Raw genomic sequence first — 27,716 nt, forward strand, 5'->3', positions numbered from 1 at the left:
ATCTGAGCATGTAATGAGAAAATGTCCCATTAAATGGGGGAGGGTCACTCACCTCTCAGGATCACACAGGCTGTTATCTGCTACCATTGCCTTTAAGACATCAGCATTCGCTAAGGAATAAAAGTAAAATAAAGAATTTAAGTGGAGTGTATAATATAAGTAACCACAGAATTATCACATCAGAAAAGCTGTTGGAAAAACACCAAATTCAGTCCCTTCAGCTCACAGATGAGGTTCCAGGGCCCTGGAGAGGTGAGGGTCTCTCCCAAGGTAACCCCACGATATGGCACCAGCTGCCAATAAATTTCACCACATGGAAATTGAGCATGAGTGGTAGAATCTACACAAAGTAGCGCAGAGCTATGGTAGAGCTTTGCTTCCTACACATCATGGGTAATACAGTGGAGGAGAAGTCCTCCCAACCCAAACCAAAGGGAAATTTATACACTGCTGTTCTCTCAGCTCATTTTAGTAAATATGATAATAAATTTGATATGATAATAAATTTGATAAATCCAATAGTGAAATACATGCCTTAAGGGACTTGTCGTCTAATAACTCACATGTACCCAAATAATTAGTTCTAAACTCTGAATACTTCTCAGTATCAAGTCTATTCCAACTAAAATCAGGGGTGAAAGACATTTAACTTTCCAGATGGGGCAATTTGGCTTAGTTCCACTTCATAACCATACAAGCCCTTAACTCTGGCCAAATATCTTTAAATGTCAACTGTTGATCACAGCATATAAGTTATGCAGTACAGGCTGACTTAAGGTAGACTTCTGATACTGATTAAAAAAAAAAAATCCAGCCTCAGCAACATAAAAAGACCTTGCCGCTACAAAAAATAAAAAATAATTAGCTGGGCATGGTGATGCATAACTATAGTCCCAGCTGCTAGGGAGGCTGAGGCAGAAGGATTACCTGAGCCCAAAGGGTGGAGGCTGCGGTGAGCCATGATCATGCAACTATCCTATATGAGACCTAGCCTCAAAAAAATAATAAATACTATTTCAAGAAATCTAAATTGGTAGCTGAGACTAGACTGGCAACAAAAGAAAACTGAATGGAAGTTTCTTGGCCTCCAACCCCAACCCCCACACCATGTTCTTTTCGCCTCTTGTGCAGTGGTCAAACTTCTCAAGAAAAGACTCAAGCGAACGTTCTTCAAGTTTCTCTGGGCTATTTAATTGGCAAGGCCAAATATCATTACTCACTTGTAACCTTTTCAATTGATTTTTAAAGCTCTGTTTTCATGACGAACCACAACAAATTCTCTAGAGAGGAAAGAGGGATGGGGAGAAATCCCTGTTTACCCTGTGAGTCAACATCGACCTCTAACATCTAACATTCAAATGACATCTCTGGTTGAGGAAAATTAACTCGCACCCCAAGTGCTGCTGTAAGTACTAATAGTTAGGGGTTTCCGTGAGGGGTTTCTCAACCAGGTTTCATTACTGCCCCGCTCCAGGAGAGTTGCTCGACATTTTCTTTCCTAATCACTCTCCCATGAAAGTGTAATACTGCAGATATATTATATATCTGGTTATGTACTCATGCACATCAATGCTTCATATATAAGAGAATAAGGGTTTTTCTGCCCCCTCAATCCAATTTTCATCCTCCTGGGGCCTCATCGCCCCATGACAACCCTTAAAAATACACAGGGTTTAAAATAAAAATGAGTACAACATGCCATCCTTTGCCAAAAGAAATACTTTCTTTGCCCTTCATGACTATCTATGAGAATGTCTGAGTGGATTCCCAAACACAAGTTTAATCTAAATAAGGCTCTTGTCATTACAAATAAAGTACTAGCCAGGCTCGGTGGCTCAGCCTGTAATCTCGCACTTTGGGAGGCTGAGGTGAGTGGATTGCCTTTGTCCGCAGGTTCGAGACCCGCCTGGACAACTTGGTGAGACCTCATCTCTACAATAAATCAAAAAATCAGCCGGGCGACGTGCCTGTAATTCTGGCTACTTGGGCCTGAGGCGGAAGGATCGCTGGAGCCCAGCAGGTCGAGGCTGTGGTGGCCGGGAGCAGCCACTGCACTCCAGTCTGGGTGACAGACTGAGACTCCAACTCAAAACAAAACAAAACAAAACAAAAAAACAAATACAGTACTGAAAGTGGATCCATACTATCTTCCTCCACACCACAGACACGACACTCTCTGTGAGACACACCCAAGTAACATCTAGTGATGTCAGTCAACTTCCCTTTTGACTAAAAATGAGGAATCAGAACAATAATTTTCTTTCCTATACTAGGTTTGGTTATACAATCCCACATGCAATTTTATACTTTACCATATACTAAATATCGTCAGCCCTCAGCACCCATGGAGAGTTGGTCCCAGGCCCCTCAAGGATACCAAAATCCACATTCAGAAAATGGTGGAATATTTACATATTTTGCACATCCACTCATACAATTGAAATCATCTCCAGATTACTAATAATACCCAATACAATGTAAATGCTATGTAAATAATTGAAACACTGCACTGTTTAGGAAATAATGACAAGAAAAAAAATCTGTATATGTTCAGGACAGACGTAACCATCCATTTGTGTGTATGTGAATATTTTTGATCTGTGGTTAGTCAAATCTACAGGAGCAGAACCAACAGATATGAAGGACCAACTGTATACAATAATTTGCCAGTTCACACAGAACTCTGTCTTCATTTAACTGATTTCAAAACAATAAACAGAAAAGCGAGGGAAAACAGCAAAAACAGGTAAGAAAACAAAAATAGCAATGATAGCACTCACAGGAATTAGCTTTCTAAAAACAAAAGTTTAAATAGTTGCCTGAGAAAATGAATTACCAATTAGATAAAATATCAGTCTGGATGCAGTGGCTCATGCCTGTAATTCCAGCACTTTGAGAGGTCAAGGCAGGAGGATTGCTTGAAGCCAGGAATTTGAGACCAGCCTGGTAACAAAGCGAGACCCCCCATCCCTACAAAAAAGTTTAAAAATTATCCTTGCGTGGTGGCCTACACCTACAGCTCCAGTTACTCAGGGGTCTGAGACAGGAGGATCACTGAGTCCAAAAGGTGAAGACTGGTGAACCGTGAGCAGGCCACTGCAGTGCAGCCTAGGTGACAGAGTGAGACCTCAAATTAAAAAAAAAAAAGAAAAGAAAGAAAGGAAAGAGAAACATCAAATTTCAAAGTAAAACTAGGAAGATAAAAAATATTAAAATAACTACTAAAGCTTGCTTTTTCTACACTTGTGTTTTCTCTTGCATTCATGAATTTCTGTAAACTCAGTCTTATGTCTTAGAAACAATTAGTAGAGAGTCCCTTGCTTTGGTGAATGAAGTCTCTAAGTGTACAGTCAAGTCTCTGTGCAAACATCATTCACACCTAGCCTGTGGCATGTGGGGGTCTCTCTCTCTCTCTCTCTCTCTCTCTTTAACACACACACACCCTCCTCTCTGAGTTAATTCCCAGGGAGTACATCAGCAATCTGCCCTTCGGGAATGTTTCTGGATTCCTGTGTTGAGAAGACTTTCTGGCACAACACCTCCATGAAGACTTAAACACATGCCTTCATTTGGTTGTGAAGTTCACAAAAGAGCAACAGTCGAGGGAGGTTCTACAGAATGTGTAGCTCCTTCTTGCACAGAATGCTTGGCACCAGTAAGACGCAGAAGATGGTATTCCCCACCCTTTCAAGCACTCTGCCCACTGCACTTCCTCTCGTGGCTTCCCGAGAATGGGAGGCACCAGGCACAGGGCAAGGAAAACCCCTCAAGAACAGGGGATCTTTTCTAGTAGGTGGAATTTTCCAGAAAATACCCCTTTTTCCCCTTGAATTTCTGTTTGATAATATGCAGAAAACAGCCAAAACAGGCAAGAAAAAGATCCTGTTATCTCCCCCACCACTATTCTCTTCAAAATTTTCCTTACATTCCATGCAAACTTCCCAAGCAAGAACTAGTATCACCATCAACCATATTTAAGTGACTGGATGTGCTGTGCCTGCCTAAAGGCTTTCCAGACCTCACACCTGCCGTGTTGGACCCTTCTGATGATTCTAAACAGTAGGCAGGATTATCACCCCCATTTTACAGAAACAGAGACTGAGGCCTAAAGATCATAACTGACTGCCCAGAGTCACAGTCAGTGCCTGATAGACTTGAACACAAACTATAGTGGGTCTGACTCTAGAATGGGTGCTTTTAACTCTGACACTCTCCTACTTATCCTTCAGTGCCCAAGTTTCCACCCAGAGAAACACAGGTTGAATAATAGTTCACAGCATGTTTGCATAATCATCATAGCAAGTTTCAGAACCCACTCAGAAAGGAATCTTTTCTGACAAAATATAAGTTGAGCCTCAAGGTAAAAACTTCACAAAGGGATCTCTTGACCAGAGCAAATAATCAGGGGCACTTAAGGAATAACTGTAGCACTCCCTTCAACTTTTACTACAGCAGACAGCTTAAGGTCTACCAGGAAAACTCAGCTATGGGGTCCCAGACACTTCCCAAACTCACAGACTTGCAAGAAAATGCCTAGGATGGCTCAAACACATTCAATTAGACTCTATTTAGAAAGATAAATTAAAAGATAGCTCTGCAGTTAATCCAATCCTTGGAATTAGGAGGAAAATAATCAGTGTGCAAGTATAATATAAAATGAAATATATTTTGTCATTACTCTGGTTTCTGTCACAGAGTTCCCAAAGCCCTCGGAATTTCCTGAGTGACAGAAGTGTCTTTTTGTTATTTATAGTGGTTCCCTTCGGATTGCACCTGAGTTTACACTACTGAGGTGACTCAGGGTAGGGCCCCCACATGGCCTCAGGGTGGGGCCAGTCATCTGAAAGACCAAGTGAGGGTTGGAACTTTCAGCCCTGCCCAGGAACCTCTGGAAGGTGGGTGGAGGGGGTATTCTGGGGCTTAAGCTCTACAAAAATTCGTCAACAAGACTTCATGAGCTTCCAGATTACTGAACACATGGCAGTCCTGGGAGAGTGGCATACCCAGATAGGGCAGGGAAGCTACACTTCATGCCCTCAATACCATGCATCCTTTTATCTGGTTTTTGCTGGGTTGCATCTTTTATACTAAGCCAGTAGAAGTAATAGTTTCCTCTTAGTTCTGTGTGCCTTTCTAGCAAATTTGTAAACCCAAGAAGGGGGATGTGGAACCTCCTCCCCATTTGTGCCCTGTAAGTCAGAATCACTGAAGGCCCAGGCTTGTGGTTGGCATCTGAAGTGGGGACAGAGCCCTTAACTTGTGGGTTCTGATACTAACTCCAGGTAGACGAAGTTAAAATTGTATTAAAGTGTAAGACACCCAGCTGCTGTTTGAAGATTTGGAGAAATGCTTGGTGGAGAAAACAGCCATACCTCTTGTGCCAGAAGTGTTGTGTGAGTATAGAGAAAGTATGTTTGCCAGGCAGGTCAGCAGACAAATCCATCCTCCAAGAGATATTTATCTAAACTAAAATTGATTAATAACATTAAAACCATGATGTGTTCCAACCATAAAGAAGAGTGCTACCGAGCACAAGTCAGATAGTACACTATTTGCCACATTTAAAATGCAAAGCAGAAAACTGTTCCTATATCATGATTGCAAATGTTTAAGAATATGTAAACCTAGGTAAAGGAATAGACTTAAATATACTTGGGAAAACAGTAATGGAGAGATTGTATTTAATTGTATCTTTTTTTCTTAAAATTAAAAGAAAAATTATGTTATAGTGTGCTTACGATGTTTAAAAAATAGAAAGTTAAATTAATGTTATTTCTAATTTGTCAAAAATGGAAAATATCAATAGGCCAAATCCCTATTAAGTTCAAAGTTATGTTAATAATGGAGACAAAGGTTACAGAAAAATGTATTTGGTCCACAAAGTACAAGATTTTAGCCTCAAAGTCAAACTCAAAAGTGCTAGGTTATAAACTGGTAAGAGACCGAGCATGGTAGTTCACGTCTAAAATACCTGCACTTTAGGAGGTGGAGGCTGGAGGACCAGTTGAGCCTGGGTAACATAGCAAGATCCTATCTCCACAAAGAATAAAAAAATTAGCTGCTGTGGTGGCATGCGCCTGTAGTCCCAGCTACTCGGGAGGATTGTCAGGTCCCCAGAGGTTGAAGCCGTGGTGAGCCATATTCCTGCCAATGCACTCCAGGCTGGCAACAGAGTGAGACCCCAACCCAAAATATATAAATAAACTAACTAGTAAGAGGCCAAGTATTAACCTTATCACCTGACTGTGGTTTTAGCACAGGGTGGAGACTGGAGGCTGGAGAGGCCATAGCTGGAAAAGGGGGCTAGAATGAGACCAGACCGCTCTGGGGGGGTCACAAGGGAACAGAGCCAGAAGCAGTGTCCTCGTGGCCATGGATGAAGCCACAGGTAGACAGATAAAGGCATGAACAGGAGAAGAAGGGAAAAGACGGAGAACAAGGCAGAGGGGAGGGAACTTGGGAGCCGAGGAGGAAGGATGGAAGCAGGACCCTGGAGTCACTCTGCAGTGTCCACTGGTAACCAGCACCATGGAAACAAAAGGCTGCTTTCCAAAAGGAAAATGACCTTAGAAAAAAAACAAAAACAACAACAACAAAAAAACAGCCCTAGTTGCCCAAGAGTGTGGGAGGTGAAGAAATTACACAATACACCTGCCCTAGGGACCTCCAACGCTTCTCCTCCACTGAGGTGAGTGGATTGCCCGAGCCCGCAGGTTCAAGACCTGCCTGGGCAACTTGGCGAGCCCTCATCTCTACAATAAATTAAAAAAAAAAATTAGCCGGGTGTGGTAGCGCGCACCTGTAGTTCCAGCTACTTGGAAAGCCGAGGCAGAAGGATCGCCAGAGCCCAGCAGGTCGAGGCTGCGGTGGCCGGGAACAGCCCCTGCACTCCAGTCTGGGCGACAGAGTGAGACTCCAACTCAAAAAAAAAAAAAAAAAAGAGGAGGGGCCGCTGCAGGCACCATCCTACCACTCCAGGCAAGTTTCTTATCCTCTGGACCTCTGTTTCCTAATCTGCAAAACAGGATAATAACTGGGCCTCTCTCATAAGGTAGTTTTGAGAATTCAATGAGTTAACGCTTAAGGGATTCCGTGAGCCACCCCAGCTGTATACTTTCCCTCTTTGAAAGGAGTCAGTTCATCAGTCCTCCAACAGTACAGCAACTGGTTAAGAGAACCCGTCTATGGAATCAACACGAGTTCAAATCCCAGTTCTGCCACTTGCCCATGGTGGACACTGACAAGTTAGTTATGCATGGTGAGTCTCAGTTTCTCAACTGTAAAATTGGAATAAAGTAAGTCCCTGGATGACCCACAGAGTAAGCCCAGCATATGGACAACACCCATGGGTGTTGCAAAGTCTATACATGAGAACTTTGGCTGAAGCCAAGTTCTTACAGTGGAACTTATTTCAATTGACTCACCTATCAGTCACTCACCTGCGATCAGGTGAGTGCTCAACTGCTAAGTTGCTCTAGCTACTAGGGGTCCAGGTCCAATGTCCTGCAAGGTCCCCAAAGCCACAAAGGCAGCCTGGGATATGAAGGCACAAAGCAATGAGGGGCCGTCCACACCTCACTCCGTGTACTTCCAGAATGGCTGAATCTTCCATGCTAAGAACATACTTGTGCACTTCTTGGGTAAGTTAAAAAGCACTTAAAAAAATTTTTTTTTTGAGTCAGGGTCTGACTCTGTTGTCCAGGTTGAAGTGTAGTGGGACAATCAAGGTTCACTGCAGCCTCGACCTCCTAGGCTCAGACAATCTTTCCGCCTCAGCCTCCCGAGTAGCTGGGACTACATGTGTGCACTACTACTCCAGACTAATTTTTTGCCTTTTTTTTTTTTTGTAGCAATGAGATCTCACTACATTGCCTAAGCTGATCTCAAGCTATCCTCCTGCCTTGGTCTCGTAAAGTTCAGGGATTATAGTAATCCAGCCAAAATGCACTTTTTTAATGTAAAAGAAACATGCATGATTGAGTGCTCAAGAATAGTATCACCAGGCAACCCCTTTGGGTCCCCTTCCACTGTGGGAGACTTTCTGTTCTCTCAATAAATCCTGCTTTAAAAAAAAAAAGAATAGTATCACCAAATATTGTCCCCTGAACAAAGACTTCTGGAAGACAGAGATCAAAATCCAAGTGTTCTTGTCTTTTGTTTTTTGAGTCAGTCACCCAGGCTGGAGTGCAATGACATGCTCAAGGCCACTGTAGCCTTAACCTGCTGGGCTCAGGCGATCCTCCTGCCTCAGCCTTCCAAGTAGCTGGAACTATAGGTGCTGGAACTATGGGTGCTGCCATGCTCAGCTAATTTTTTTATTTATTGTGGAGAGAAGGTCTTGCCAAGTTGCCCAGGCTGGTCTCAAACCTCTGGGATCAAGCAGTCCTCTGGCTTCCTCTTCCCAAAGTGTTGGGAGAGACTGTACCCAGCCTTTTCTTGTTTTAAACACCATCCTTAATACGTTTAGTTATCTGATTTTTTTTTTTTTGAGTTAGAGTCTCACTCTGTTTCCCAGCCTGGAGTGCTGGGCTCCAGCGATCCTTCAGCCTCAGCCTTCCAAGTAGCCAGAACTACAGGTGCATGCTACCACATCCAGCTATTTTTTTTTTTTAATTGTAGAGAGGAGGTCTCGCCAAGTTGCCCAGGCTAGTCTTGAACCTGCGGGCTCAGGCAATCCACTCACCTCGGCCTCCCAAAGTACTGGGATTACAGGCTGAGCCACCAAGCCTGGCCTGGTTATCTGATTTTGCAGACTTTAGAAGTTGAAAGCTGCACATCAGAAGAGGGGAGAGGCAACATCTGTGGCTAAAGGGATGTTGCATCTGGAACCAGAAAGACAGAGCTGGGTTGCTCACTAACCACGTGAATTTAACCACCTGGAGCCTTCCTTTCTTCATCTGTTAAATGAGTACACTAGAACCAACTTTATAGGGGTGATTTCAGGATTAAATGAGGCAACACCTACATCTGTGCCAAATACGTAAAGCACATTCTAAAAACAGCAATGCAAATTACACTGAGCCACATGAAACTACTGTTTCTCCAAATCCAAAACCAGTTGAATAGAGTCAAACAAACTGACCAACAGCCTGGCCAGGAGGTGCTTTTGCTGGGAGTTGGGGGGGGCACTTTGGAAGAGCTGAGGACAGAAGATCGGGGATCTAAGATGGGTACAGAGGTATGTAGCTTTTAGACGAATGGCCCAGCTATATCGGTGCACACTGCTTGAGTCAACGCTGACTAGAACTCAAAGCCCAGGGGAAAGGTTTTCTTTTAAACTGTCATGAGAACTCAAAGTACAGAATACACAGCTAATGAACATGGGCTCAAGGAGTCAACACCTTAAAAATTACTGAGAGGCAAGGTGTCCCACCCAGGTAATAACCAGTGTTCAGAGCAGTGACCCTGACTGATGTAGTCAAGATTAAATGAATCTCCCGTTTAAGAGGAGCATTTTGAATATATTTCAGAGGGGAAAAAATACTTAATTCCACAAAAATTAAGCTTCTTAAAAGTTTTAACACTTGAGAATAAATAATGCAGAGTAGACAAATCCATAAAGACAGAAAACAGAGTAGTGGCTTCCAGGAGACGGGGGAGGAGGGAACAGGGCGTGACTGATCAGTGGGTACATGCATCTGTTTGGGATAATGGAAAGTTCTGGAACTGGATAGTGGTGATGGTTGTGCAACATTGTGGATATACTGAATGCCACCAATGTGAACACTTTAAAGTGGTTACAGTAGGAAACTTTATGTTGTGTGTATTTTATAATTTTTTAAGTACAAGAAAAGGAATCAGACAATATTTGAGTGCTTAATATACCAAGCACATTATGTGTTACGTACTAACAATGCTGTGAGGTAAATATTATTATTACTCTCATTTTACAGAAGGAACTATCTCATGAAAAGAGGCAATATGACCTTCCTCAAATCCCAGAGAGCCAGTGAGCGATGAGGCCAGGATTTGAACACAAGCTTTCAGAGCTCCAGGGCTAAGTGTCTGCAACATTAACATCAACTGATACTTCAGAAACTTACTTATGTAAAACTCTCATGGTTAGATAATGCTGGAAGCTGAGGTGTTAGGGAGCTTAGGGAAAATTGACAAGAGAGTCTATATGCAGGTTTTGAATAAAACATAAATATTGAATTATTCTGGAACACCATCATACTCATACCTTCATTTTTCATGATGTAGTGGACAATCTGCCCAACAGTGTCACTATTTTCATTTATACTGTCGTTCAATTCTGAAAGAGAAAAAGAACAAGGAAGAATGGATTACACTGGTCACTGGCAACAAGACATTCTGTCTTAGAGCCCAAGACCTCACTGAATAGTTTCCAGAAACCTCAGGTGACCAGCCAGGCGCGGTGGCTCACACTTGTAATCCCAGCACTTTGAGAGGCTGAGGCAAGAGGCTTGCCTGAGCCCACGGGTTCGAGACCAGCCTGGGCAACATGGTGAGAACTCTTCTCCACAATAAATAAAAAAAATTAGCTGGGCATGGTGGTATACACATGTGGAAGTCTGAGGTGAGAGGATCACCAAAGCCCAGCAGGTCGAGGCTGCAGTGGCTGTGAGCATGCCACTGCATTCTAGCCCAGGCAACAGAGTGAGACTCCTACTCAAAAAAAAAAAAAAAAAAAAAACTTCAGGTGACCATCCATGGTGCTAAGATTCTAGGCTTTCTACCTTCAGCCTCAAACGTCCTAACCCATAACATGTTGAATATAAAAAGAAAGTCTCAGATCTGTCCATCAACTCTTCTCAAGTTCATATACCCACTCACTTTCCATGAAAACACCCTGGAAATACATCTGTACCAGTTCTTAATACTACTTTTATTTTAATCTTTTGTAGAGACAGAGTCTCACTATGCTGCCCAGGCTGGTCTTGAACTCCTGGCCTCAAGTAATCTTTCTATAGCAGCCTCCAGAGGTTCTGGGATTCCTAGCATCCTCACTACTATTATTTCTTTCTCATCTTTTTCTTGAACCCTTTAGGGGAAATGGGAAGAAGAAAGCTAATTTTTGTAATTAAAAAAAAAAAATTCTCCTTGGATTTTATTTTTCATGCAGACTTGCTAAAAAATTTGGAGTATTAAAATATTTTTAAAATTGGATAATTATTCATCCATGCTTATACTATCCTGTCCTTATAAATACACTGCCCAATTAACTAAATTTTGTCCTTAGTTATTTGTCCACAAACTCAATTTGGGGACTCTGCACCAGAAGTAAATGTGATGGCTTGCAGGGGGCAGGGTAGAAAGGCAATCCTGTACTCTGAAACAAATCTGTAAAATTTGTTTCAGTAAGACCAGAAGGAAACACTCCATCCTAGTACACAGAGAGCAAATCAAGGTATGCTGTGACCTACCCATGTCCCTGGAAAAGTATCTTCTCCATCCAAAGGTCACTACCCTCCTACGTGGATACGCATGTTGGTTGGACAGCACTGACGCTGCTGCTAACCCAACCGACAGAGCATCTCAGAAGGAGGAGAGGAGGAGGCTCCATGTTCTGTTGACAAACACTCAGCTTTGGTTTGCTCATAAGCTTACACATGACTCATCAAGCAGCCGTGTTCTCTCCCAGCCTCAAAGGTCAGTGGGGTGGGAAAAACCAACAGTCCAGCAAGCTGGCAGGGAAGGAGGCACCTCCCCACACCCGGCCCTGTGGGTTTGCTCAGAGGGTGACCTACTGCAAATGTCACCTTTCTGCAAAAACTGCCCTTAGAGGGACCGAAAGGGATAGGGAGAGTCATCCACTACCTCTCGAGGCCCAAGTCAGGAGGCTTCCTTAAAGGATGGCTGAAAAGAAACACCAGTGGAGAAAACAGGATTTCATCGCTCAGGTTTGTTCAATTTTGTCCAAACACTCCCCAATAACGCCATGTCAGGAAGAAAGGGCGAGGCTCCTGAAGTTCACACCAAGATGCCAGTTCATTCTCCTTCTACTGCACTGCTCATACAATCATTTAATTAAGAAACAGAAATTCCAATCTCAAAGATTTAAGATCAAACTCCCCTAGTAAAAGCAATACCACAAAAATGGTGAGATCTGTTTAATTTTTTCTTCATTCTTTTCAGAATTGGGTTCAATAATAAGGATTAATATTTACTGAGTGGTCACATGGGCCAAACACTAAGTGCATCTTTCCTCCAGATTTCTCAAAAACCCTACAGTAGGACAGTAGGGATTACTGTCCTCGCCTAAATTAATTAAAATGTACACTGAATAAAATTAAATTAAAATAATTTTAAATTAGATTATACAAGGAGGGAATCAAAAAAATCCAGAATTTATTTAGAAAAACTGTGTATTTATTCTTACATGTTTAAGCTTCAGTCACCTTCAGAGTACTCTTCATTTGATGCAATACACCTATTGAGACTCTTTTTCCACTGCACAAAACAGTTTTTGAACTCTTCCATTTTGATGCCATTTAGTGCTGCTGCTTTTTTGTTTCACCTCTTCCATATCGGCAAAACATTTCCCTTTGAGGACTTTTTTACTCCAGGGAAACGAAACAGTCACTCAGGGCAAGACTGAATGAATAAGGAGGATGGGACATGAGGGTCATGCTGGTTTTGCTCAAAAACTGCTGAACATTCAGCATGGTGTGAGCAGGTGCACTGGTAAATCATCCATTATGGAATGGGCAACCGCATTGAAAGAATCTCCAAAAAATTCACTAAAGCTGGGCTCGGTGGCTCAGCCTGTAATCCCGCGCCTTTCGGAGGCTGAGGTGAGTGGATTGCCTGAGCCCGCGGGTTCGAGACCCGCCTAGACACGCAAGACCTCATCTCTACAATAAATCAAAAAATTAGCCGGGCATGGTAGTGCGCGCCTGAAGTTCCAGCTACGTGGAAGGCTGAGGCGGAAGGATTGTCGGAGCCCAGCAGGTCGAGGCTGCGGTGGCCAGGAGCGGCCACTGCACTCCAGTCTGGGCGACAGAGTGAGACTCCAACTCAAAAAATAAAAAAATAAAAATTCACTAAAGCAGAACTCAGCCTCTCACAACAACGCTAGCTTGTACACAGATGCCAGTGGGTTCCCAGAACACTTAACTAGCAGGGGAAGCCTGCACCATAAGAGGCTGATACTCCAAAAGATAATTCCAGGTTTTTTGGGGTTTCCCCCTCATACATAGCAGAGATTCAGAGCATGCACAACTTGTCCAAGGCCACAGGGCAAGTAAGGCCAAATGACCTGACAGGTATTCAGTAAATGAAAGCAAGGTTGTAAACTCTAGGGTGTTTACTGTGCAATCTACAATACACTGCACCGCACCACCTGCCATTAAAATGGCACTTTTTACCTTATAGAGATGGAAAGTGCCTATCACTGTGGTTTTTTTTAATTCCTTTGTTTTAATGAGATGGGGATCTTGCTATGTTGCCCAGGCAGGTCTCAAAATCCTAGCCTTAAGCAATCTTCCTACCTCAGCCTTCCAAAGTGATGAGATTACAGACATGAGCCAGTGTGCCTGGCCCTGGTTTCTATGCAAAACTTCCTGCTCCCTCCCCCCAAAGTAAAAGGAATGCAGACAATTTACCTATCTTTTCAACCTTCTCCTCTTCGACATCTTGCTCAGCTTCTGTTGTACAGCGATAGCCTTTCTTCTTAAGCAGGTGGCAGATGAGGACGCCAAAGAGACCCATGATGAAGAACACGGGGACAAGGGCATACGCGATATATTCTGGGTGCCCATTGTTGGTGGCAGGTGACGGGGTGGTCTCTGTTCTGGAGTGCAATGTACGGCTGCCCTCATTGTCTATAAAAAGAAACACGCAGGGCTGCATGAGACAGTCTGTTGAGGACAAGAGAAACCTAATGGCCTCTGGGAAACATTCACGGCCAGCATCTGCTTCTAGAACCACTGGTGGGTCTGGTAGCACAGACACAAAGGATGACAGCCCAGGCTTGGGCTCAAAGAGTCTGAAGTCACCTCCTGTCCTAGCTTCTCAAGAATTGGATCCCACCCTGGGTTATTTTTTTTTTTTTAACCTCTGGAAGTCAGCTGCTGCTTCTCCATCTGTGATAGTAACCACACGGTGTGGAATGAATGTGCGGGGTCTCAGCAACGTGTCCAGCACAAAATAAACACATAAATGTTAGGTGGGATCAGAGCATAGAACTTAGTGGTTAAGGGCATGAGTTCAGGAGACTTGGGTTTGATTCTCACCTCCCCCACTTAGCAGCTGGGTGACAATGGACCAATACTCAACATACCAATGTCTCAGTTTCTCATGTGATGAACATACTGATAACACCTACCCACCCTTCTAGGGTTCCGATGATGAAATAAATTATTGCATGGAAGACACTAAGAACCATTTCTGCAACACAGCAAATGCTCACCTACACGTCAGGCACCATTCTAGACACTCGTGACAAGCGCATCACACTGAGCAAGACAGAGATCCTTGTCCTCATGGAGGTTACGTTCTAGAAGGAGTTAGTGAACTAACAGATCTAGAGTATGAAGAAGAGGGAAAAATCAGAGACAGCATCAAGATCTTAGCCCAGAGTGCAAACAGAAAAATGAAAATGTGCATTTGTTTATCTGTTCACTGATCCAAATAAACATGGGCTGCACGCCTGTTATGGCCAAGCACGCTGGGAGCTGGGTAGAGTGAGCGATGAACAACATAACGCAGACCCTGCCATCTTGGGGCCTGTATGGCAGCGTCAGGGACGGCCATTAAACAGTCAACACACAGGCAGATCACAACAGGCCATAAGAAATGCCATGGGAGGAATCCACAGGGCACCAGGAGAGAACATGAAAACACCTACATAAAATCACCTCCATGTCCTGACACTCCTGGGAGAGGGGCAAGGCTGATCAAAATATTCCTTATTTTTTTTTTAATTTTTTGAGTCAGGGTCTCATCCTGTCACCCAGGCTGGAGTGTTGTGGCATGATCATAGCTCACTGCATCCTTGACCTCCTGGGCTCAGGTGATCCTTCCTCCTCAGCCTCCTGAGTAGCTGGAACTACAGGCAAACACCATCATATTCAGCTGATTTTTTAATTATTTGTAGAGACGAAGTCTTGTCACTATGTTGCCTAGGCTGGTCTCAAACTCTTGGGTTCAAGCGATCCTCCCACCTTGGCCTCCCAAAGTGCTGATATTATAAGCATGAGCCACTGTGCCTGGCCAACATATTCTTTCTTAGACAGTGGACCTGATACTACTTGAGCAGACAAGAAGCCACTGAAAGACAAAAGCTGCTTCAAACTCCAGGGACCCAACTTCCCCTACATCTTCCTCCCAGACTGACTCCATAATGGCTCAAGGTTGGGGGTGGGGTGGTACCTGACCGTCACTGGAATTGTTTTGTGGACAATAGCTATTATAAAACCTAAGAATGGTATTTGAGATCATTTTCAGACTTTGTACTCTAAGGACGGAAGTCCTACCCAGGCCCAGAGCACCAGAAAGTCCTCTACCAGTTGCAGGACTCCAGGAAGACAGTCTCAACACTTCCCAGTGACATCATCAACCAGACAATAGCCCCTACCCCTCTGAGCAAGTTCCCTTAATAATCTTCTCCTCTGAATCTTCAGGGAGGTAGATTTGGGAGACTTCTCCTGCTCTCCTTGCTTAGTTGCTTTGTGAAGTTAAATTATTTCTCCACTGTAATGGCTGTATCAGTTTTGGTCTTTCTGGGCAGCGAGCATAAGAACCCAATTCGACTGTAACAAAAAGAACAGTGAGGACCTAGTTAATGACTTCCAAAACAGGAAAACTGTGAAGCAGGTATCTTTTGGAGAAAAGGAAAAGTCTGCCTTTAGACATGTCAAGTGTCACACACACACACATATACCAGAAGCAGCCCAGAAGCACACAATTACTAGATGTGCCCAATTAGATAAGAGAAAGAACACACCGTGCAGAAAATCACAGAGCACCATGTCAAAGAAAAATGAGGAAAGAAGCATCAAACAAAAAAGGGGGTCAGATAGACAAAGACTGAAGAAAAATGTGGGATTTGACTGAAATAAAGTCTCAGTGTTTGGAAAACTCCAAAGTAATAAACTGAAGTTTTCTACATTAGAGAGACTACACACATTGCTTAAGAAATTGGAAAGTTACAGACATTTAATTATAAGTTTTCTCAAAAGAATTCTGGTGAGAAAAGAATCTGTGTTGTAATGATCATATTGGGACAAATACCTGATATGAAATAGCCACAGCTCATCACAGCAGCAAGCAGCATCAAACAGAAACTGTATTTGCAAACCAGAGGTCACAGAACAAAACGGTGCCTTTCTCTCACACATTATCTTTGAACATGACAGGAAAAAACTAGTTTCTAAGGTTTGTAAGAGGTTGTATTCATTATTTTATTAGATAACCTCTAGAATTTAAAAGTCTATAATTTTTTTCTGAATTCTCCCAGAAAAATCAATATTGTGTGTGTGTGTGTGTGTGTGTGTGTGTGTGTGTGTATCCCTAAATATGTGCAAATATACTATCTAAATCAGGGTCTAACCTCAAGCCTTACTTTCAGTAAAAACAAGAAACATTTATTTAACTCTTTTTGCAGTTTTAAATCAATACGCTTTATTTATTAATTTCTTGTAATAACACATATTCCATGCAACAGGAACAGGTGAAATAGAGCATGCTAAGACTGAGAAGTTTTACTTTGAATCACTGTCTGTTTCTTTAGGGAAGTGATAATAAATTCTTTTTGCGGGAAGAGTAGAAAACAGGAATAAAAGCAGAGGACAACCGGGTTTGGTGGCTCAGCCTATAATCCCACGCCTTTGGGAGGCTGAGGTGAGTGGATTGCCTGAGCCCGCGGGTTCGAGACCCGCCTGGGCAGTGAGACCTCATCTCTACAGTAAATCAAAAAATCAGTCGGGCGTGGTAGCGCATGCCTGTAATTCCGGCTACTCAGAAGGCTGAGGCGGAAGGATCGCCGGAGCCCAGCAGGTCGAGGTTGCGGTGGCCGGGGGCGACCACTGCACTCTAGTCTGGGCAACCGAGTGAGACTCCAACTCAAAAAAAAAAAAGCAGAGGGCTGAGAATTAAAGCCAAATAGCTCCCCTGAATCACGTGGCTGAGAATGACTTCATTGAGAATCTGACATCTAGCAATCTCTTACAAATAGTACATATTTCCAGAGTTTTGCGATTTACAAACATGTATCATTTACTTAATTTCATAATTATCATGCCATGGGAAAACTGAAGAACTTATAACTTAAATCAGTGAAGTATAGAATTATAGAAAGATACAATATAGCCCTGAGGTTGAAAGCTTTGACTGCTTAGAAGAAATAACAGCTGGGCCATGTACCAGACACATCACCTGGGGCAAACAATTTAATTGTTCTGTGCTCAGTGTCCTCATCTGTAAAGTGGATTAAAATGATAGTACCCCTCTATGACCATTTTAAAACATGGTCTTAAATTATCTTCCTCACTGAGAGTTGAGGCCTATATCTCCTCCCCTTAAATATACACTTTGCCTGACCAATAGAATACATCTTTGGAAATGACGCTGTGTCAGTTTCCAGCCCCAGGCAATAAGAAACTGACAGCCTCCACTTCCTGCTTCTCCAAGCATTTGCTCTTGGCACCCAGCTGCCATGTTGTGAAGATGCCTAAGGCTCCCTGTGGAGAGGAACCCACAGCAGGCATCAACTTGCCAAGCAGTAAATGTGCTACTGAGAAGTAGATCCTATAGTCCCACGTGATGTTGCAAGGAGCCAAGGTGAGCTGTCTCTGATGAACCCTGCCCAAATTGTAAAAATAAGTGACTTGTTTTAAACCACTAAGCTTTGGGAGGATTTGTTATATAGCAACAGTAGCTGGAAGACTACCTCGTGGAGTCACTGTGAAGATTAGTTTTATTAATATATTTATTCTAAGTGTCTTCAAGTGTCCAAGAAAACGCAAGTGCTATAAAAAATGTTTTAGTCATTGTCACTACAGACCTGCACAATTCAAAGGCAGGCACTAGCCATGTGTAGCAATTTGAATTTAAGCTAGTGAACTTAAAGTTAAAATTCAGTTCCTCAGTTGCATTAGCCACATCACATGTGTCCAATAGCTACATGTGGATAACTGCTCCATGCTGGGCTGGCCAGATAAAGAACATTCATCATCCCAGAAAGTTCTATAGGTTCTAAAGTTCTTTATGCACTATAAAGTTCTATAAGTTCTAAAGTTCTTTATGCACTATAAGTAAAAATGATGACTGGAGAATAAAGGGTGATCTACTTTAACATTTCAATGAAGAATAACTTTTAGATAACAAAGTATTCATAAATAATGTCTAAAATATATGTTACTTCAGTAGGTTTAGGTTTCCTTCAATTCATACTAATAATTTGCTCAGAAGTACTGTTTCCCTCTTTCTCCTGCACCCTTAGCCAAATCATGTCTGAATTATGAACAAATTATTTATTCTGAGTCCAAATAAATAGCAAAGGTTGTCACAGCATTATTTATAAAAGTCAAAAAACAGCAACATGTGCATGTTTGCAAGAAAATATCTAAGTCAATCATTGTGCATCATTTGATGGAATAATATGCACCACTTAAACTATTTGAGAAGATCTGGGAAAACACTTATGATTCAACATTGGGCTTTAAAGGCTGCATTCAAAATCTTACATGCAATATGATCTAACCAGTAAAAAAAAAAAAAAGAAAGAAAGAAAGAAAATTATGCATGGTTTAAAATACATAGAGCAAAGACCAAAGCATTAAGTGCTTCCGGGTGGTAGATTAATGGGATAATTTTTAATTTTGTCCTTATACTTTTCTGTAACTTCCTAAAATTAGTATGCATTACTTTTGTACCAAGGTGGTAGACACTTAAAAAAAGACACAGAGTAGAGGTTGTCAGTCATTTGGGAGTTACAGATGCCTTTGTAAATTCTTACATAAAAATTCTTTCTCCAATTGCTGTGTTCTTGGATCCAAGTTAATATAAGGGCAAGTGATGTTATAAGGATGACATCCAAGTTTCTGATTGAGCAACATGATAAACATTGGTGCCATTCATTGAGATGGAAAATACCTGATAAAAAAGCAAGTTTGCTTCATATTATGTGGTGAATTTTTCATCCCTCTTAAATATGTATGTTGGCAGTTGGTTTCTTTCACCCATGCCAGCTCTGGCATGTCTCCCTTTTCTTTTCTCTCTTCTTTCTCTAATAGACTTGGAACACTTTTTTAAAAACTTTTTTGTTTGTTGAACTCCTAACCTGCAATGCCTCAACATAGGCATTCTAGTTAAAATGAAGTAATTAGGGTAAACAGCAATCCCACAGGCTGGTGTCCTTAGAACAAGGGGATATTATGAGACACATATGCACACAGAGAAAACACCATGTGATAATAAAGGCAGAGATGTGGGTGATGCTTCTACAAGCCAAAGAATGCCAAAGATCGCCAGCAATTCACCAGAAACTAGGAGAGAGGCCTGGAACAGATTCTCTCTCATAGCCCTCAGAAGGAGACAGCCCTGTTGAACCTTAATCTTGGAATTCCAGCCTCCAGAACTGTGAGACAATACATTTCTGTTATTTAAGCCACACTGTCTGTGGTACTTTGTCAGGCAGCCCTGGTAAACTAATACTCTCAGCATGGCGAGCATAACATCATGAGTTCAGTCTTGAACACACATAGACAGAGGTAAGCAGGGGACATTCAGATAGAAATATCCATTGAACAACTGGATCTGCTCCATGAGGACGCTGGGGAAGAGCAGCCAGGGCTCCCCACAGGACTCCCCACAGGAGAAGGGAGTTTTCAGAAGAGAACAGTGGTCAGTTGAGTCAGACACCATAACAGAGAGCATCCAAAATAAGAAGGAAGTGAAAAATGGTGCCATCACTATGGTAAATAGTGTGGCGGTTCCTCAGAAATGAAAAATAGAACTACGGTATCATCCAGCAACCCCACTTCTGGGCTTATACCCAAAAGAATTGAAGTCAGGATCTTGAGGAGATATCCACACTCCATGTTCACTGCAACATTATTCATAATCGCTAAGACAGGGAAACAACTAAAATGTCCATCAATGGATGAAGGGATAAAGAAATTGTGTGTGTGTGTGTGTGTGTGTGTGTGTGTGTGTGTGTGTGTGTGTGTGTGTGTAACACAAAAACGGACTATAATTCAGCTCTACTAAAGAAGAAAATCTCACCACACACAATGATATGAATAAACCCGGAGGACACTGTGCTAAATGAAATAAGCCAGTCACAGGAGGACAAATACTACATGATTCCCTTTATATAAAATATCTATAGTAGTCAAACTCATAAAAACTGATAGAAGAATGGTGACTGCCAGGAGCTGAAAAGGAAATTAACAGTTGCTGTCCAAAGGGTATATAGTCTCAGTTATGCAAGATGAATAAGTTCTAAAGATCTGACAATACTGTATTGTACACTTAAAATTTTGTTAAGAGGGTATATTTTGTGTCAAGTGTAGAAGGGAAGGGAAGGGAAAGAAAGGAACAGGAGAAAGATAGAGAGAGACCCTGCTATGGCTTGGATATAAGGTTTGTTCCCTCCACAACTCATGTTGAAATTTGGTCCCCAATGTAATAGTGTTGAGAGGTGATGGGAACTTTAAGAGGTGCTTAGGTCTGGGGGACTCCACATTCATGAAGGGATTAACGCCATTCTCACTGGAGTGATTTAGTTACCATGGGAGGAAGTTAGTTAAATCCAGAGTGGATTATTATAAAAGTGAGTTTAGTTTCCTAGCTTTCTCGTTTCCTCTCTCACCATGTGAGTCCTTCTGTTTTTCCACCCCATCATGAAGACGCAAGAGGCCCTCACCAGGAGGACCATCTAATCTTGGACTTCTCAGCCTCTAGAACTGTGAGCTACATAAAACTCTATTCTTTATAATTTATCCAGTCTCAGGTATTCTATTATACCAATAGAAAACTAAGACACAGCTAAGAGAAATCTTTAAAGAGACTTCAGAAAAACTCAGACAAGTAGAGCCACATATAAATTCCTAAGAACATGTGGGAAACCTTTGGTTTCTAATTTAGGAGGTAGCTTGGAATTTTTTAACTTCCCCTTTGTTGGATTTTATTCCCTATTTGTTTCTCTATAGTTTCCTGAAGTAAAATTCTTTTAGAATCCTAAAATAAAACAAAACAAAATAAATAAGAAAAAGAAATAGGAAGAAAAAGCAATCCATAAACGATCTCTGGTGGCCTTGGATGGAGCAGTTTTCCAATGACCTGGAAGGCAGGACGGAAGCCAGACTCCCTGGGTAGAGGAATAGAGACATGGAGCTCATTTTACTCTTTCCAGAAGCCCTGTCTGAGCAAACAGAGGAGTAGGCTAGTTCACCCTCAGGGTGAAGGGAAGACATTTTTGTTCGGAGTTTATTTTTTAAGTAGATGAAACCAAAGTCGAAGGGAAGGAGAAAAAGAGAGAACTGAGTGGAAATATAAAGGGATGACCCTGAGGAGATGATTTCTATATATGAAAGAGAGGAATTAAATACATGAGTAGGAAAAGAGACACTTTTTCCTGAGGACGTCCTCTACAGTGGGTGAACAGGAGATATATCTGTTTTCTTTTATCATAAGAAGCCATGGCAAGCTGGGCATGGCGGCATGTCTGTAGTCCCAGCTACTCAGGAGGCTGAGGCAGGAGGATGGCTTGAGCCCAGGAGGTGAAAGTCAATCTGGGCAACAGCCAGAGAAAAAGCAATGGAAGCTGAAGGGAACGAGGGAGCCAGGGCAGAAGAGGGGGCTTAAGGAGACAGCAGAGTCAACAGAGAGACTGAAAAAATGGGAGAAGCCAGTTAAAGGAACACACAGTAGCATTCAAGACACAGCTGAGATGTGCACCCCAACTGTACCAGTCCATTCAGAAGGTGCCATGCAGGCCAGAAAGCCCAGCAGAGAAAGGGACTAGTAGTCAGAATCAGAATGGGAAAAGGGCAAAGCCAGTGTAAGAAAGCGAAAGGTTTGGAGTGAGACAGACGCAGAAGTGACAGACGACTGAATCACACTCATTTATTATACCACAACCACCACTACCACCATGATTACAGAGCACTTATATGAACCAGTATTAAGCTAAGCACTGAATTCTCACAACAAACAGTATTAGCTTGTGTTACAGATTGGGAAACAGAGGTACAGAAAGGTCAGGCAAAGACTCCAAGGTCACAAGGCTACTAAGTGGCAATGCCTGGATTCAAACCAGGCAATGTGGATCCTGCATGCTCGAATATGTTTCTCCTTACCCTCAGTGTCTACATACATAAAACACAGCTTATGAGGGAGCATTAGCCAGCTACCAATGCTTGCTTAAGGTAAATTTTAATTATTTTTCTTTCAACTAGATTTCAACATTTTCTGATAAGATGCTAAAAGCTGGCCTGTTCTCTTATATTTTATGACTTGGTTTAGACTAAGGGCTCCCCAGACTTCAAAACCATGGGTTCCAATTAGCATAAAAAGAAGCAGGAATCTGTTTTCAAAATGCCCCCACCAGACTCCAAAGCAGTTTATGGGATGACCAACTACAAAACCCTACTATTTGTCCTCAATCTCTGATCTCCCTCCCAACTCCCAAATAACAGCTCACCTCACCTCACGTGAGTCATAACCTGGAGTTCTCCGCCCCTAAGCCTTGCTGCCTCTCCAAAAACAAGTCCATAGTTCACTCTGAGAATCTTCTGCATGTAGGAAGAATCACTGAAATAGGCAGTGCTTGGCTCTGAATGAGAAGCATGATTCCCCTCCACAGTGTTACAAATAAAAATGTCCAACAAAGGCCAGCCTTGATCAAAATGCTTTGTGTTCTCCCTGAGCCCAGCCAGGTTTGGGAAATTTGCTGTATACTGAGGACCCACTATGTATGTGTGTTTTGCCAAGACCCTATTGAGAAGATACAAAGGAAGCCATGATATCAAAAAGATCAAAGACAGCAGGGGACAGAGAAGGAGGTAAGAGGCATGGCTGAAAGTCAACCTAAAAAGTCAAAAGCAATTTTCCAGCTTGTTTCAAATAATACTTGTATTTCCAACTGGTCCCAGTGGTCAGAGGGGCTGAGACAGAATGGCACAGAAATGGCACTCCTCACCCCCAGTGGGCACGGCCTGATGGTTGCTAACATCACAGAGAGGGTGATGGTAACAGCCAGAGACTCCCGACAGGGCAGTCCTCGTAACCTCTCCCAAGAAGCTCTCTGCCAATCAAAGCCAAGAGCATTTTGATGGTTCTGATAGCAATTTTTCCCCTCTTATTTGGAAGGGGTGTGCCTTTCCAGAAGCTGGGGTTTCCTAGCAGAGTGACCCAACAAAACTCTTTTTTTGAGTTGAAGTCTCTTTCTGTCGCCCAGACTGGAGTGCAGTGGCCGCTGCCAGCCACTGCAGCCTCGACCCGCTGGGCTCTGGAGATCCTTCCGCCTCAGTCTTCCAAGTAGCTGGAAATACAGGTGCGCGCTACCACGCCCAGCTAATTTTTTTCATTTATTGTAGAAATGAGGTCTCACCAAGTTGCCCAGGCGGGTCTCGAACCTGCAGGCTCAGGCAATTCATTCACCTCGGCCTCTCAAAGCGCAGGATTACAGGCTGAGCCACCGAGCCTGGCCTCAACAAAACTCTTGATGGGAGAGGGACTTGGCTGCTGAGTAGATATCCACACCAAGGACGGATGGAAAAGAGCTTTTACATACACACATACACACCCCTATTTTTTAGCTAGCATTCAGATCACAGTATCTGAGAATGATTAATAAGATGGCTACATGTTCATTTCTCTAAAGGAGTTTTCTTTATCCACCTTTGCTACAGCTACTTCTGTGACACTGAACAAGTCACTTCATCTCTCTAGGCCTCAGTGTGCCCACCTGAGCAGAAGCCGACGTCCTTCATGGTTCTCAAAATTGCACAGCGCCCCAACCTGCTGCAGCCCATCCATAATTCCCTCTGGGGCAATGCTGCTGCTGGAGGTGAAAACACAAGCCCATCCGCCTTCAGGTCCACAAGGTCAAATCCTAAAGCTCTGGAAGCCAATTTTTTAAAAAGTCCTTTCACAACAAAATTGAAGCTGACGAACTCATTTGGTAGCAAAACCTGTACTGACCTGAGGTGAGGCTCCTTACAGTCTCTATTGCACTTAATTTGCTGCATAAACTAATGTAATGAATTAGACTCCCCAGGGAGGAGCCACATAATTTAAAGTTCTATTATTTTAGAGAAACGGAGGCTGGGAAGGGCATGCCACTTACCCGAGGTCACAGAATAGAAACCTGGTAAGAGGCTAGACAAAAATCCTGTTTCAGGATGGTGTTGTAAGCAGTCCCCACACTCCCTTTGATGGAGCTAGGACTTACTGGTTAGTGCATAACAACTTCCTCCATCAAGTTCATTGTTTAAACACAGTACAAGTCAATTGCCTACATTAGTAAAAGGAGAGAAACCAAAGTGAAATCTACAGAATAAGACTGCCCCCCAATTATTTCTCTCTGGTTAGAGAGACCACAAAAGTCACAGCACCTCTAAGACCATCCACAGTGCTTGTCATAGAGACACAGCATTTGCCCGAGCTCAGGAATGTATGCAGAGCTTATGGGAACTGGAGGACACTTAGTATATCAATAAATGCTGAACTTTATAGTGAAACCTGATCAGCCACCAGTTTCCAATCAACTCTCAACTCCTAGACCAACAGCTGCTACAGCCCCATCCTCCCCATGGGACAGCTGTGGCTGGGCAGGGGTTGGGAGGACACCCTGAAAGCCTCCATCTGCCACAGTCCACCCACCCATGAAACAAAATTTCAGCCACCTCCCCACATCTGGCTGCATACAGTCTTCAATTACCTTTATTTTGTCAAAGTCCCTGAAATGCTACCGTGATACACGAACACTGAAGTCTGATTCTGGGCAGCAAAGACAACTTTAGGACCAGATGAAAACCCAGCTTCCCCAGTAGAGCATGCAGAAGTGTGCACTGCCAGGCTACAGCCCTGATTTACAGGTGTATAGCTAAAGGGCACCTTGAAAATGTCTCGTTATTAATGACAGTGATCATTTTTAATGGGAAAACACATTTCCATTTACAACCCAATTACTCAAAAGGAATATTTGGAACACAGCCCATCCATAAGCTGGGGTTTTCCTGTGTAGGTACCCTAGGGGTTAAGGAAGGAAGCAATCAGGAAGGTTACTTCCAGGAAGGGTTGATCCAGGAAGGAAAAGGACTTATACTAGTCCTCCAAAGAAAAATTATGGCTGGACAAAAGGGAACAAACATTCCTACCAGGCAGGAGGCTAGGGGTAGACAAAACCAAATCCTTCCTGAACCTTAGGTTGCTACCAGAGCAAAGGACTGAACCTAGAGTGACATCAATAAACAGAAACTAAGAAACATGTTTTTAAAAAGATGAAATCTACATATTCACCCTCCCCGGTTCCAACTTAAACTAACTTAGCAGATTCAGAGAAAGTGCCCAGCGTTTTCCACACTGTCTCTGATTTACCACGAGAAGTTATTTCTTCAGGCCACAGAACTCCCCAGTCAAACACCATTCCCCAAGGGGTACCATACCATAGAAGTGAACACAAACGACAGCTACCAGCCCCCCACCCCCCTACTCCCTCCAACCCCCATCTGACCCAAAGCTACTCTTGAAAGGGGATACATTCTAGGATCCCAGTGTCTTGAGAGGCCAGGGCTCTTAACTTCTGAACTCTTCTGGAATCTTCCAGAGAACTTCAAACAATGGTTTGCATTCAGAAGATGACAGAAGGCTCATCTGACCTGGCCTCACACCAGACTGGAACAAGGTCAGCTCACTAGTCATTTGCTTTGGGACACAGGCCAGAAAGCCACCAACATTGCCTCTGAGGCACAGAAGGCTGAGGAGTCCCCAGAGGACCCCAAGTATCAGGGCACATCGGCAGAGTCCTCAGAGAACAGTAGGGAGGGGCGATGCCCATGGGGCTGCAGGGACTGGGAGAGCTCCCACCCACTCTCTCCTCCTCTTCTTTTCCTCTTCCCTGCCCCTCCCTCCCCCTTCTCCATTCCTCCCTTCTTTTGCTATTTTCAGTTTGGTTGGGTTTTTTTGTAGATTTGTGGTGGCGAGGGAAGAAAGAATCTTGAACTCCTGGGCTCAAGCAATCCTCCCACCTGGGTCTCCCAAGGTGCTAGGATTATAGCATGAGCCACCATACCTGGTGGGTCTTTGGTTTTATCTCATGACATGGCTTTCGGAAATAGGTGGGTTAAACCATCACCAACCGACCACATTCACCCACCCCAATGCCCTTAAACACTATAAAGCTGCCTCTCTCCAAATGACCCTATTATATATGATTAACACTGGAATCAGCATGTAACTTCTTCCAATGTAAAAGTCATCTTCATAAAAAATTACTAAAGTCAGCTACAGCAAGATGAAATTTGTACTGACTTCATTAAAAAAAAATCTTGGCAGCATAAAATTTCCCAAAATTAATTTTAACTGCAAAAAAAAACACAAAAGATCACTCTAAAGCTTAATAGCAAAAAAGGAAGAACTTTTCATGTCCACTGAAAAGTATCTCACTCACATATATTAATATATGTGTTCATACTATTACAAGCAATTATACTTAGAAGTTATTCAACAGTTGCCACAAACATCATTTTACTTGAAACCCCTAATCCCAAGAAGTTAGCTAGGATGTTTGACAATATCCTCACTCTGTAAATAGATCAGTGGCCTCACAGAGCATCACTGGGTGCAGACAGAGAACTGAGTCAGGCAGAAGAACCAAAGCTTAGACCCGATGGCATCTTCCTCGCCCCTGTCACCATAGCACACCACTCGGACACACCGTGGCCAAAGGTGGGAAATGCTAAGGAGACACAGAACTCACGAGAAAACCTGGATTCAAGTCAAACACCTGTTTCCCCGAGTGGAGGTGGGGCAGTGACAGGGTCCAGTTTTGTGCCTGAAATTCCTATCACAGGTCTTGGAACACAGTGTGAGCACCGGAAACATCTGCTATGGCAAACCAGTGAGATCAGATTCTTTCCTTCCAGAAAGGCTCCCGAGTAAGGGAGCTAATGGCTCGAGCACCCACGTTCCCTGTAACTTAATAAGCAGTTTGTTGAGATCCTATTTGGTAGGACAGTGTCCAGTGTACTTATACCCCATCTGCCAAATACCAACAGTTTTTAAAAACATCAATAAGGAGATTCTTTCAGAGCTGGACAACTGAAACACCCCACAGCTTCACACGCTTGTCAGGTAAGTCCCTTCAGAAAGCTGTAAACATACCAGCATGCTCCTGGGCTCTTCAGCATCAACAGAAGGTTCCAGTTTGCAGATTCAAAGGAAGGCTACAAATAGTGCATTCCTAAACCCAGCTTTGGGAATTGGCCCTCAGCTGGATTTTTCAGGGCTCCATCTCATGCCAAACTAGCCAGATCTATAAGGGGACGCTAACCCCCAGCCCACATAACCCCCCAGAGGCCACCACCCCCTTCCCCCAGGCCGCAGTTCCTAACAGATCTGTTCACAGACATTCCTTGCAAGAGGCCATGCAAGGTCTAGGTGAGAAATGATTTAAAGTACGGGACAAAGGCCAGGTTGCAAGTGCCAGAACCAAACCATCCAACAGGAGGAAGAGGATGGACCCAGATGGCCTGCTTCCAGCAGAAATGGTAAGAGTGGGGTGGGGGTGGGGAAAGGAGATG

General features: G+C 43.1%; 1 protein-coding gene across 1 annotated transcript in view; it reads right to left on the reverse strand.

Moving 5' to 3' along the window:
- The window catches only part of RELL1 (RELT like 1), a 72,245-nt gene that overhangs the window by 26,191 nt on the left and 18,338 nt on the right, over positions 1–27,716 (reverse strand). The window contains exons 2-4 of the mRNA XM_008067837.2: positions 13,569–13,787; positions 10,184–10,255; positions 53–110 (exon numbers count right to left, since the gene is read on the reverse strand). Of these exons, the coding sequence (XP_008066028.1) occupies positions 53–110; positions 10,184–10,255; positions 13,569–13,787 (349 nt within the window). The remainder of the gene's footprint in view (positions 1–52; positions 111–10,183; positions 10,256–13,568; positions 13,788–27,716) is intronic.

This window comes from Carlito syrichta, unplaced genomic scaffold, assembly GCF_000164805.1.
Source record: "Carlito syrichta isolate Samal-C Ts95f unplaced genomic scaffold, Tarsius_syrichta-2.0.1 Scaffold309784, whole genome shotgun sequence".
NCBI lineage: Eukaryota > Metazoa > Chordata > Mammalia > Primates > Tarsiidae > Carlito > Carlito syrichta.